The sequence below is a fragment of the Phasianus colchicus genome, chromosome 5, assembly GCF_987193195.1.
Source record: "Phasianus colchicus chromosome 5, bPhaCol1.hap1.1, whole genome shotgun sequence".
NCBI classification, from domain to species: domain Eukaryota; kingdom Metazoa; phylum Chordata; class Aves; order Galliformes; family Phasianidae; genus Phasianus; species Phasianus colchicus.
In genome coordinates this window covers 31,832,668-31,847,184 of record NC_143440.1, presented here as the reverse complement: position 1 = coordinate 31,847,184, position 14,517 = coordinate 31,832,668, and the positions used below count along the sequence as shown (strand labels likewise).

The 14,517-nt window shown below is 36.8% G+C and overlaps 1 protein-coding gene across 2 annotated transcripts in view; it reads left to right on the top strand.

The window, feature by feature from the left end:
* Positions 1-14,517, top strand: part of SPRED1 (sprouty related EVH1 domain containing 1) — a 58,147-nt gene that overhangs the window by 24,362 nt on the left and 19,268 nt on the right. For both annotated transcript variants that reach the window (XM_090141255.1, XM_031593731.2), the window contains exon 2: positions 10,161-10,335. In XM_090141255.1, coding sequence (XP_089997381.1) covers positions 10,192-10,335 — 144 coding nt within the window. In that variant the 5' untranslated portion in view covers positions 10,161-10,191. The remainder of the gene's footprint in view (positions 1-10,160; positions 10,336-14,517) is intronic.

Here is a 14,517-nt window from a genome sequence, read left to right as displayed (position 1 = left end):
AAATGCATATGCAACTTGTGTTCTTTTTCTTGGGCAATTGTTTACAAGCTTTTAAGCTTCTGGAGCAGCAACAAATAATACAATTTAAATAGTCTTCATTTTGAAGTGAGAGGCCTTTCAGTGTTACTGTGCTACATGTTGTGTTCTTTCATGAACCAAGTATACATTACATACTGCTTTTTGTAGAAAATGGTGAACGCTGTTAATTTAGCAGCAGTTGGAGTAGGGAATGCAGTTAACAAGGATTAGTTAGATTTTTTTTGTTTTGATGCTCTGTTAACAATCCGATGGTCTCTGACCTTAGAACTTCTGAATCATTTCTGTGCTTGAGACTGCTGGCTAGGATTCTAATTATTACTGAGATTATCAGACTGATTACACAGTTACGTATTGGATTATCAAACTGATCATACAGTTAAATATTCACTCAATGTTCATTTTGAAGTATTGCAGATATAAAGGGCATGTTGTTAAAGCATTTTATATAATCTCGTTAATCTCGTTTCCTCTCCTTTGATGGATTACTGTAGCAGAATTCTTTGCATTTGTCTTTCACTTCTCTGTCTCAGTTTATTTCCTCTCTCCCAAAGATACAAGGTTTGTAAAAAGTACAAAAAGACTGATTCAGACCACAGAGTGTGGTGCTGCATAGCAAGGGAGTGGTAGCTTCCTTTCAGTCACCGAACAAAACCTCTTAAAATAGAGCTGTAAGTTCACAAGTTACCACGCTTAAAGCTGGTTCAGATTTTTGTATTTACTCTGATTTTCATGCTGTTTGTTGTACATTTTGTAGTTTTGCTTATAGTCTTTGTTAGTGTGGACATTTTGACTTGTTCACTTACGCTTGTTTGAAACATACTTTTGGAAGCTATTTTTTGTCTTTGTCATCTTATGTTTAAAAAAGAGAAGCAGTTTAGCATTAGGGATTTTTGGCATGGTAAATTGTGTTCCAGGACCATTTTCCTGTGAGCAGGTTAAAGTCCTTGAAAAGGCCATCTTAGTGCAAATGTTGAAACAAGCTTGTAATTTAACAATATCAACTACAATTTTCCTTCATGTGGTTTAAAAATACTTAGCAATGTCAAAATTCAGCACGACAGTAAAAGGAAGAATTTTATTTTTTACGTGTGGTGATGCTTTATTTGGTTTTAGATCTTGGCCCTTTTCTGTTGAGTGGAAATGCATGTCAGGAATGATGTAGGCCTTTTACAAACTTGTTTTAATGTCACAAGATTTAAATTTAAATGTTGTGGTTGCCTTCCTAATATGAAGTGTTGCTTGAGGTGAGTCAACTGAGTGGGACTGATGCTTTTTCTTCCCTGTATGTTTTGTCAAAAGACAAACATAGCAGCTTACCAACTGAACTTTATAGGTAGGTCACTCCATAAGTAATGCCTCCTATTTATTTCCATGGAAATGACAGCAGGTACAAAGAACACAGTTACGCTATTCGATAGAGCAAATTCTCATCTGTAAAACACTATTTTTCAACATAGTCACCACCATTAGCTTTGCATTTTCACCAGTAGTGAACAAGAGCCTGCATGCAATGCTTGTTAAAAAAAAAATAAATGGTGGTGGTGCAGATTTTTTGTTTTTATTTTTTTATTTATTTGCAATGTCACCATTGCTAAATTAGTTTGTTACAGATGGTTACTGTCCTAAAGAGTGCAAAGTCCAGGATAAACTGAAATGATAAAATTAACATAAAATACAACACAATATTTTCTAGTGTGTTTATAGAAGTATAACACGGTCTAGTTTGTACTTTTGCAGAACAGTATCTCATTGTTAAGTGGCAAATAATAGCTTTTCAGATATTTGTGGAACATTATTGTTAAATGCAAGAAACATATGTGTATAGGTGCTTATTTGAAAATAATATATATGCAGTACAGACTGTTCCACCTTTTTAGGGTAGCTGAAACTGTTCATAAGAAATCTTCATATGGTCTTATTTTAGTGAACTAGTTACCTTCATCTTATTTTACTGGTCAAGAACAGTATTACAAAGTGAATTGTTAATTAGTGCATTCATATCCTGATAACTGGGACTCTAGGGTCCTGTCTCCTCCATCTTGATTGCTGGATGACTAATAGCTTTGACTGTGAGCATGATCTAATTGTACTTGTATGTTTGAGTGATGCTTTGTATGTAAAAATGGAGGAAAAGGGTCCTGAGAGAGAATTCTGACTTTTCAGAGACAAACTATTCGCTAAAAAACTTTATTTAGATTGTTTATTATCAACTATAGCAAGCATTGCTATTCCAGGGAAAATAAAAGGCAGAATTTAATCTGTAATCTTTATGTAAACAAATAGAACAACAACAAAAACACCACTTCACCTGGACGGATGTTGTCTGGTAGCAGCTAATGAAAGTATTAAGCTGTCTCAGTTTTTGTGGAATCCATCTCAGGCTACAAACTTGTCCTAAGTTTGCTGAAGTACTGAAGCTTCTTCCATCGTTTCTTTAGACAGGCATGTGCTTTTACAAGGATGAGAAGAAATGGAAAAAAATAAGTCTCATTTTGTTAGTATGTGGTTTTTTGTTTTTTTTGTTTTGTTTTGTTTTTTCCCTATGGGCTTTTTCATCTCGATCTACATGTTTCTATGGAAAGCAAGTTGCAATCAATGCATGGCCTTGATACCAGCAGTTTGATTGATACATGATAAGAAACAGGTAGCAATTATCGATAGTGAAGTCATTGGCAGTTCTGTGCCATAAATGCAGTAAGGAGATTCCTCAGGATCTTCAGAAATTCCTTGGTTAAGGACGTGGAAGAAATTATGAGAATGTGTAGAGAGAGGAGAAGCAGGATGAGGATGAAGAGGGTAGATATTTCTGGCTGTCAGCTTGTAAAAAGAAGATGAATTTAGGCTTTTCTGGAAGAAGCCACTTAAGCTTGAGGAAGCAAGTTACTAAATCGGGTGGAATTTGGACCAAGAATCCCTGGTATCAACATTCCTCTGTTGTTGAGCAGACAGCTGTGGAAGTCCCACTCATTTCTGACTCCTCCAAGGGGAACTACAAACTGTATCAGTCTGCTGCTTCTCTTAATTCTGCTCCTTGTGTCAAAAGTGTGTTCACTCATCTTTGAATGTCACATTGGTGCTTTTTAACTTTGGGGAAGTATTCTTTACTTGCTTGTATATTTGATATCAGATGTAATCTTCTAAGTAATCTGCCGTGATCACAGTGTTACAAAAGCTATACCATTACTAAAACTTCATTCTACAGAAGGCATTTTCTTTGAAAGAGATGCAACCCAAGTATGTGATCTCCTTTGGTATACTTACATTACTTCATAAACTGATCTTCATGAATGACATACATAATTACAGGAACTGCCTACCATTATTCACAAAAATGTTGAATTTCTTCTTGGTAGTTTTCATGGTTTTCAACTTGCTAAACAGCTTCTTAGTTCATGTTTTATGTTCATGCACTCGGGTTTTATTAAAGTTCCTGCAGCAGTAGCCATTTTTCTTTGCAGCTTCACTTATTTTACACTGTTACAAATCTTAAGTTTTCTAGGAATGTGATTATAGAACACTAGTTTTAATTTTTTTTTCCTCATGTTATGTTTAAAAGAAGACATAACAACAATATACTGTTTTGACAGTTTCTCCTTTTGACACTTTTTTTTGTCTTGTTTTCAAATTTGAGTTATATATATGTTGTTGAACACTTTGTTTTTCAAGTTATAGGATCTCTCCTGCTAAATAACCACTGTGCGGTTTGGGTTTTTATTGTGTTTTTTTGTGAGCCTCAGTCAGATACCAGTTATTCCCTTCTTAGGTGATAGTTTCCAGTGTAGCCTTTTATTTCTGCCATGTTGGGTTCAGGCTAGTTTGCTCAGTAATTTGTGTTTCTATAAGAACTATTTTGCTCAAGCAGGAACATCCAATTCATTTTATTTAAATGGAAAGTCCAAAGTATTATGGAACCCAGCTTTTTGTTTTTCAGTCAGTGTGAGTAGTAGCCTCCTAAATGTACCAGCATTGGTCTAGTAATTCCTCCTGAAAATCCACGTCTTTTCTTGCTAATAAAAATGCATTTCTTAGTTATTGCAGCTATGCCTCGTTGCTGTAACTTCTGTCCTTATAGCATACCTTTTAACTCTCAATTTAAAGGAGAAAAATCAATAAAGTATTGCCTTCTGTCAGCATGACGGCTTGATGCATATTCTGATTTGCTGTTAGAATTTTGAGAGGAGAAAGGTAGCATTTGTGTCAGGCAGTCTCTTACATAGTTACTGCAAATAAAAATACATATATGCACAACAGTTTCTTTTGCATACATAATGATTGGATATGCTGTCATTTATATTATTGATGTTAATTGTCTTGCTTAGTACTATATTTGCTTCTCCTGTTGTAGACGCATGCTGGCGGCAGTCATTCTCTAAACTTTCAGTAAGAATGGGCTTCATATCATCAGCAGGTTACTGGTGTGTTTAAGTGGTACTGGTCAAATTACCTATTTTTTTCTAAATTGAGTCAATACTCAACAAATGTTATCTGCAAGTCAAATAGACTTTAGCTCAGCGGTTTGGTATTACCTTTTGGTATCCTGGGCATGCACGTACTCATAAACACTTCTGAAGTTGGGAATTGTAAAATTATCTGCTAAGCTGTTTGGATAATGAGAGCCATAAAAAGCCAAGTGTGGTTCACGTATGCTCTTTGGGTGAGGCTACAAACACCCAGGTGTATTGCACCAGAAGTTGGAGGGGTTAAAGTACGTGTGTAAAGTGTTAGTCAGAGGTATGGAGCCTTGATCCATGACAAGCTTGCACTGAGATCAGCCTGGAGCTGTTACTTGCACGCCAGTGATGACAGTGTATTTTCTTAGCAGAATGTGTCAAGAGTTTTCAGAATTCAAAATGCCTTTTTTTAAACCTTGTCAGAAGTCTTTATCTTGTAGTTGTGTGCAGTGACAACTCTTACTTCAAACTAACGTGAATTCTCATAAATTAAAGCAAATTAGTTAAAATTTTGAATGTATTTTTGAAATGGTTACGCTTTGAAATACTGCATTTAATAAAAGAACCACAGAATGGTTGAGAATAGAAGAGACCTCTGGGTCCATCTGGTCCAACCCTTGCTCTAACAGCTTTCAGAGGTCTCCAAGGAAGATGCTCGACAGCCTCTGGGCAGCCTGTGTCAGTACTCAGTCATCTGCAGTATTTGTGTTTCTTTTTGTTTTATTGTTGCATAAATGTTTTGATATGGGATACTGATAAGACCAGGACATTTGTTTATGTTTATGTAGCCCTTCACTATCCTCCTTCCAGCAGCTCCATGCCGCTCTTGCACTGGAGAGCCCCCCTGGGCTTAGCACTCCAGGTGAGGCCTCTCCAGGGCAGAGGGGCAAGGTTGCATCCCATGGCCTGCTGGCAGCACTGCTCCAGAACACTGCCTGGCCTTCTTGGCAACAAGGGTACATTGTTGGCTCATGTGGTGTCCAGCTGGATACCCAGGTCCTTTTCTACAAATCTGCTTTCCAGTTTTGAAAGAAACCAGAATACAAATTTCTTAAGCTAGGAGGATCAATTTCTTATGTAGTTCAGTTTTCTAACTTACAGAACCAGATTGTTGTTGTTTTTTAATAGCAATTGTAGTAGTTTTATAGTAATGCACTTTGGTTGTCTGTGCAAACATTTTTTGAGATCACTGTTATTTTTCATTCCTACAATAACTGCAATATAAAAGATGTGTAATGTTTAATACGAGTCAACAGTATGCAAGTCTTTTCCTAAAAATTGGGTTAAAATAAATGGAATGCAACAAGATAACTGGTTTTTTTGTTGTTGTTTGTTGCTTGCTGCTTCTACATCTCTTCCTCTTTTTTCTCTGGGAAAAATATTTTGGCTGACAATCCTTAGTCTTCAGTCTCTTGGATCCTTAATGGAAGAAAGGATAAACATAATAATAATAATAATTTGGTATCTTTCATTGGCTTGATATTGCAAATAAGAAATACCTAAAACTAAGAAAATCCCTTTTAAGGGAAGGGGGCTGAGAGGAGAAAAATACACCCCCTCTGTCCTATAGGGATTATTCATTAGTTGCTAGGCTGAAGATCTCTGCCAGTCAGGGCCCAGGGAGTGCTTTGCAGGCTGGAACAACAGTTTGTTCATTCAGGTCAGAAGTTACTTTGGGCACAAGTATACAATATAGATTTTGGAGAGAGAGGATTGCCTTTAATACCTGTGGTCAGATTTTAATGCTTAATGTTCTTATAGTATATTATATATATATATATAACATGAGAGAAGACTGTGGATCACCACAGTGGAACCCAACAGCAATTCAGAATTATGAGAATAGGACTTATCTAAGAGTAGTGTGCCTTAGGTAAGGAGGTAGCAGTATGGTATTCTTAAGTGATTACAAGAAATTATAAATTGTGATGAGCTGGGGTGGGGGAGTGGAATTTATCTACAGTATGATTTTCTCTGAGTAACTAAGTACCACCAGAGAATACAGCATCTCTGTTCTTGGGAAGCAGGGAGCTCTTACGACCAAAATGCTGTTTTGCCTTTCCCATAAACCTTTCTCTTACTTAAATTTCTAGTGGCCACAACCAGAATCAAAGGCTCTCAGGAAACCTTGCATGTAATACAGTAGGTTTGGGCCTGCTGTTGCAATGCTTCTCCTCCAACTGCATTTCACACTTGTGGTGGCCCTCTGAAAAGTTGAGCAGTGCTCAACTAATTTCTGTTTTTGTTTGGTTTTCTTCTGACAAGCTGCTCTATCAGCAGTGTCTGAACATGCAAGAGCAGGTAAATGTATCAGGCTGTAGGTTTTAAACGTACTTAAGAGATGGTGCAGAAAAACACTACTCGCCCTCTTTCCCACAGTTAAACTACTACAGCCTTTTAACAATTAGTAGTAGGTGTTCCCAGTTGTCCTAGATAGAGGGACATAGGAGAGCTAGCTGGTTTCAGTACCACCAGTGCTGTGATAGGCAGCTCTGTTTTGCAGAGATTTCTGGAAATTGAAATCCCTGTGAGTTCTGCTGCTGTTTTGCCAGCTTGTATTGTTACTAAAGATGACTATCGATAACAATTGTCAGGTTTTTTTCTTAATTATTAAAGCAATTTCTTGGTTTTGGCATTGTTATGCAAGTGCAGTAATGAATTTATCTAGTTAACTTATATGGTAGTTATCTGGAAAAAAATGTTTCTTCTCAATTTAAGAAGTTATTCAGTCAATATTACAGATTTACCTGCTGGGCACCTTTACTTTGGCTCTTGCACTAATAGAGTGGATTTGACAGTAGTTTCTAAAATGTATGAATGGATAAATATTGCCTATTGAAATAGTCTGAAGGATAGAAAATATGGAAGGAAAACACAAGATTGTTAACTAGACTGCGTTAGGTTTCCCACTATGGGAAGGGGAAGGAAAAAAAGAAATCCAACACTCCCAGAAGACTTCTGGGAAATGGAAGGAGCTAAGCTTCTGAAGTATCATGTGCTACTTCTACCTTTTCCTTCTCCTTCAATTTTCAAAAAGCAAATGTGTGTGGGGTGTAAAAAATTTCATTTTTTTCTGATTTTTTCTAAGTGAAGTTCTTTGGCTACCTCTAAATGATGTTTATCTGAACTATTACTGAATAATTCAGTAGTTCTACTGGTATATAAAAGAGAATTGTAATATCCAGGTTGTCAATGAAGTTTACAGAATGAATAACTTCTAAGCTAAATTTGTAGTTGGTTTGAAGAGAGAATAGTGGAAATACAGTGTAGGTTTAACTAGTTAGTGCATCCTGTTTGCTATGATTCCACAGGAAGGTTCAGGCACCCTCTGTTCTTCAGAGGAGGCTCGTGTGAGACAAATAAGAGACAAATGATTATTTGTACCTTAAGAGCATGGTTGCAATCTGAAATTATCACTGAGTTAAGTATAGGTACAGAGATGAATGAATGATTTAGATATCAGTAATATTATTAAGCATCAAGGGATAACCATTTTTATTTTCAGACATTAGAACGGATAGATGCATGCAATGGAGGATTGGGGTTTTTTTTGTCTGCTGTGTGGGAGAAGTAACTTAAAGATACTGGTACAGAAATGGTGAGAAATGTTGAGTGAATTGTTGCTTTAACTACGAGCTTAAGAGGAGGAGGTTAGTTTTAGTTTTTTGTTTGTTGGGGGGTGAAGAAAGTCTCTGTAAACAACTTAACTTGTTTGTAAGCTAAAATTGGATGATCTTGTTTTTTCCCCCATTCTGTAGACCTTTCTGTATTTAGGCTTTAGATGCTTGCAGCAAAATTCTTAATATAAATATACATACACGTGTATATGAATCATATGTATGAATCATATATGTCTTTGAACGTAATGTATTAATTACACACACAAAAAAAAGCCTATTTTCCATTATTTTGGGACATTTCAGGAAATCAGACTTTTTAAAATATGAATTTGTCCGTCATGGTTTTATGATTTTTGGCTATTGGTATTCCACATCCTACATGAAGTGCACTAGGAGTTAAAAAGTTAATGCTCCAGTTCCAGACACCTGTCTGGAAGAGAAGAATGGCTGCGTTCCCTAGAAGACTGCTTGCTGTTCTGTTACCATTCCTGCTCAGGGGGAGCACACATAAGGCCTCGGTAGGTCACCTGATGTCCCTCTTTTCGATCATCAGGCTCTCTTGCTGCTGCTCATCCCAACTGCACACCATTAGTATAAGGCCTTCAGCTTTTTCGGACACTCCCTCTCTAATTTTATTTGATTGAACAGCTCCAATTCAATTATAGTGTATTATATTCTATTATGGTGTGTTACCATGCATTCTGATACCATATTTAGTAAGTAAGTTTGTTTCTCCTCAGATCATTGCCGCTGTTTTTAATTATTTTGGGGTCCCCTGTTTCCCCTTTCTGGAGGCACGGATCTGCGGATCCCTCTGCCCTGTAGTCACAGAACCGGGCCGAAACAGCCTGTAAAACATTGATGTTGGTAATGGTTGTATCGCAAGTATTTCTGTATGGAAAAAATAGCTTTGTCCCCTTTTAATATTTCCTATTCAGTCCTTATTGGCATAAGTACTCAAACTGTAGATCAGAAATACATTGCAAAAGATACCTTGGGGCTTATTTTTCTTGAAGTGCTGGGATACTCATTCATGCAGTAAACCATATTTAGAATGTAAGGTAGAGTCATATTTCTTCCTTGACAAAAAATGCAGTTTTACAACACACGTAGCATCAAATTCATGCTCAAAACTAAAATGTGTGATTTAATTAAAAATAAGTAAAATGTAAGAGAGAAGGCTACGGACTATTTTTTTTCTGAGATTCTGGAAAAGAAATCTGGATGGAAAGAAGCAATAGCTGTTTATTTTATGAAAATACTAAGTGATGAAAATGGTCATTAGATTGTAAAATCCAAGTAACTTTTCGTACGCTGTAAGTATAGGCGAGAACTAGTTAATGGATACTAAAAATATTAGATTTTAAGTAGCCATAACCAATTTTACTGTCAAACCCCATGTGTTCTGACTTACCCCCTCCAAAGGAGGGCTTCTGTACATGGGAGGGAGGGAGCAGCATTTCTGGCCGGAAGCCTGTTCTTGTTTAGATTTCAGTGGCAGAAGGCCTGACCTCTTTCTGCTTTCTTGTTCTCTTTTCTGTGTGATTTCATGGTGAATGACTCGCTTCATGATTAGTCTAAAATAAATCAGGAGTTGATTCATACTCTTATCCTGCCCCCGGCCCTCTAGCTAGATCACTGACTGCGAAGTTTCTAGAAGAATATAAATGTTGACTCTAAGGAAGTATGTTGTCTGATTGTTTCTCTAAAAAGAATCACACGTAAGCTCCAAGTAAAAGCGCAAACTCCTGAAGTAGCCCTGATAAGAACATGAAACTAGATGGGAATGTTTGAGAGACTTTTTAGAATGGTTTCTTCTGGGTAGCAGTTATGGAAACGCTCAGCCTCCAGAATGTGAATTTCTTGGCTGTGGGTTTGTTGAGGTGTTTTTTTTTATTACTATTTTCTGTGTTTTGCATTATTGTTGTTGCTAGTTGGTTTTCTTGTTTGTTTAATTTGGGTTTTGTTTGCTTGTTTATTTCATCACGTTTTCTTATCTGGCTGTTTTGCATTTATGGAAAACTAATTTCTTCTTCTGCATCTCTTCCAGTAATAGTTATGCACGAGTGCGAGCTGTGGTGATGACCCGAGATGACTCAAGTGGTGGATGGTTACCACTTGGAGGGGGTGGACTAAGCTGTGTCACAGTCTTCAAAGTCATTCCCCAGGAAGAGAATAGCTGTGCTGATTTTCTTATCCATGGAGAACGACTCAGGGATAAAACGGTAACAATTTACATCTGTTTAGTGACATAGAGCCTAAGAATAGATGCTTGCATATTGTTGCTTGTAGACTGGAAAGTAAAGTTATAATCTCAATCTAATACTGTTACTGAATGCAGTTCGTATGATTGTAGACCTACAGATCCAACTACTTACTTTAAGTAACAAGATACATTTTTAGAATTAAACATGTATCTTTTAGAAACCTTTAAACATAATTTTTCATTGCAGATTTTCATCTGCTTGGGAAAACATTTGGGTATTCTTTTTTTTTCTTCTTCTTTTTTTTTTTTTCTGGTGGAGGGTCAAAATAAAATCTGTATGTTAACCTGTTCATACATGCTATGTATATTAACAGTGTTGTCAACATAATTTGTTAAGAACATAAAGTCAGAAGGAATTGCTCAGTAATGATTTGGTTTTTTGAGGAATTTGACTATGGCAAGTAAAAGGTCCCCTTTTGATGTAAAAAAAAAAAAACCACAACTTTTCTGTATGGGAAGAAATCACAAAGTTAGCAGATCCAATAATTCATCTGGTTTGATGGAATGCATAGGCATTTATTTATGAGCTGCAGTAAATTAAAGAACTTTCTTACATAGCATTGTGAAAGTCAGTCTCAGAGAAGGAAAACCAGCATAGAGTATCAGCTGTTGCTGCATGCAGATCTAGGGAAGACAAAATTGACTGGATAAGGCTTGTATGTATACTTGTGTGACAAACAGTATTCCAAAGGGGGGAAACACAAAATGTCTATCTTATTGCCTTCTATCAAAGCCTTACTCTTTTCTGCCAATTTACAATTCCTTAAACTTAAGCTGTGTAGGCTTAAAAGGTAGGATTGCTTCTTACGCTGTACTGCTGATTCTTCTTAAGCATACCAATTTCTCCCTTGAGGCAGGACTGCTGAGTTTTCTGCCTTGACTGTGACTGCTGTAGGAAGAGAGCATATAAATAGAAATTCTGCTGACTCAGTTGTTTCAGCGAGGCGTAGTGCTATTAGCAGAGTACCCTGTGTTCCCGCAGAGCTATGTGCACCTGCAGTTCCTTCCTCACTTTGCAGTAGTTCCCTTTAGAACTTTTTTTAGATGTATTGAAGCTGGTTTTGAGCAGCTTAATTGCATTTAGAAGTACTTGACAATTTTCTCTTAATTCTTAATGCTTTCAGTGTTCACTCCTTGCCTTCAGAATCTAAGGGAAATAAAATGCTCAGAACTGAAGGCTGATTTGATGTTTCTCCCACATGCATATGAAAATGTTGCAGCCATCAGTGTCCCTGTTTGTGTTCTCTCTCCCAGTTCCCCTGGGCAAGCCTTGTTTCATTTCCGCTTCTGGTAGAAAGCTTAAATGTCTCTACACCTTTTCCTGTCCAAAAGCCAGTCTGTGTTACTATGAATATGTTTCCAGACCTTTTTAGTCCTGAAAATGCACCTCCTCCCCCACACTCCCCCAGGTTGTTGGCTGCTGGTCTGTCAAGGCAGAGTTTGATCTTACTTGGAAGTCAGCCACTCAAAAATACAGGATAAATAAGAAATGCAGTAAGAACACCTATCCAGTTTGCACTGAATGAAGTTCAAGGACCTAACACATACGGACTTAGACTGTGGGGAGAAATACTGTAGAACCAGCAATGATGATTTGGTAACAGAGTAAAGAGATGCATGTGTTTCCTCAGGCTCCAAATAATACAAAAGCTAATGTGTAATGAATTAACAACAAACTTGCATGGTATGCAGCAAGATCCTTGTTAGCATAAAAGAAGCAAGGTCCTACACCAAGATACATAAAGATATCATGAGGTCATGACACTTTTTCAAGAGGGCCGTCATAGAGGTAGAGAAATTTTGTTGGATAAGTATCAGATCACTGATTCTAGCACCATTCTGGGCTTGTCTTTCTATATAGGTAATGTTTTATGTTTCTTCGTAGGGATATTCCTGAGGATTTGCTTTTCTAGCACAACTTTAAACTTTTTTGTTTATGAAGCCAAACAGTTAATTTTCTAGTCTGTATATCTTTGGCCATGCATTATTATATTTTAGAATATAGGGAGGAAAAAAAAGACTAGATGAAATGTAATTCTGTTTGATAAAAATTTTTTTAAAAATACAACCATTTCTTAAAATTCCTCTTTTCAAGGAAAGAAAAAGCTTATCCTTACAGATGATCTTTCTTGTTTTCTCTTCTGCTGTCACGTTACACACTTAAAATCTAGATTTGTAGAAGTATTTTTTTTTAATTTCCTCTGACTGGCAACTCTTCCTTTTGTGAATTTGTCCACCTTCCAGAAAAGATATGAAAATTCCCTTATCCTGTATTTTTTATATATTAACAACAACAACAACAAAAAGCTATATGATGGAAATTTGAGCACTTTTCTGGGAGATGGGGAAATGTGAGTTCTGAAATACATCAAGTTAGAGAGCAGATATAGTTCATATCTGTGGGTTTTATCTTAGATACATGGTAATCGTAACACAAATATAACTGTTCAGGCCTACGTGGTAGTAGAAAGTGGTTCTGATTGTAAAACTGGAAAATCCATACTAGAATACTAGGTGGAGGTATCCATCTGTCTCTTCAGTGGCTGTACTCAAAATGAAAGAGAAAGCTTTCTTTTTTCTTCTTGTTAATTGACCTTAGTTGCATCTTCTTTGTGTATTGCATCTGACACTACTGACAACTGCAATTCCATTCTAAAATGCCAAATCTCTCCATGTATGTTATAGCATACATGGCCTCACAATCAAGGCTGTAGGTCTTAATCTTTCAGCTCTATAAATCAAATGTTTTGGGACTGAACATCAGAGTACTGGGGCTCCTTGTTGCTGTGGCCCTGAGGTTTTTCCTCATCGTTTCTTTATATGCTTGAGAGTTAGGTTACTGTCAGTACTGTTAGGAACCAACTTCAGACAGCTTGTAGAAGATAACAAAATTTGTGTGGTACGTAGCTGTTTAAAACATTTCATGGGGTTGACAAAAAGCATTCTTGTCAACTGAGAAAGAAATCAAAGTGGTGGCACCACTGAAGTAATTTAGGAGAGGGAATGCTCCCTGCTGGTTTACCCAGGGTGTTTAGATCTGTGTTGGAATGTAAAGTCTTCACAAAATATCCTTGACATAATTACATGTTTCCTCCTTTATTATACCCACCTTTCTAGATCTGGCTCCAGCCAGTCTGCTGGGAGCGATTGCACTCCCTTCTAACCTGGTCACTCTACTGCTCTGTTTTACTGTGTTTACAGTAGCTCCCTTCTCTCTTAGTAACAGCAGTGTTAAACATACATTATGCTCAAGCTTACAGGTTTTTAGACTTTGGGGAATCTTACGTTCTGGAATGAAAATTCTAATAGACCTCCATGATCTATCTTATGTTCTTCTCCAGTCCTTTACTAGGTGAGTTTTTTCTAAAGAATGTGGCTCATACATTTTGGATCATCAGTCAGGGTGAAAAAGTTTAACATTTTTCTTCTGAACAGCAGATAACTGTGTAAATGGAGATAACTAATAATCTGCATTAACTCCTTCCAGAGCAGGTGTTCATGTAGATACTAGAGAGAAGTCAGCCTTGTGGTTTTTTTGTTGAGATTTTGGATGAAACTGCATGCAATAGAGTGTGGGAGTAGCTGGTGTTTAATATGGCAGAGATACCCTAGCAGTCATCCCAGGCCTCGTAAATGAGATGACATGAGAAGTCTTCATTTTGAACTGTTTTTCTTCTTCAGAGAAAGCAAGATAAAAATAATCAAAAGGAAGAAGAGATGATCATTGAGTACGCTGTAGACCTGCAGAGTGATTTTTGTTGCCACATTGCATATTGGGGAGTTTTGAGGCAGTAAAAAAAAAAAAAAAGTAAAAAAACACTTTGGATGGAATTCAGAGTGGAGTAAAAAGATTTTAGTGTAGAAAAGGTTTCTGTGTGTGGAAAGAAATACCAGTCTTCTAGGGATTAGAGGCAGTAAAATGCAAGAGGTGATGATCAGCAGTGAGCTCCGGTCTAGAGGGAATAAGTAATGAAGAGCAGGAGGAAAAAAAAAATCTACTTGCCTATGTAATAATTTGTCAAGGAGAAGAGAGTATGTAAGACAGAATTGTTTTTTTAAACTTAGTTGTTTTTCTGTTATGTCTATGATTAACCTCCTTTTTCCACATGCCTAAAGAAATCTTGCATTTTTTCTCTTCAAA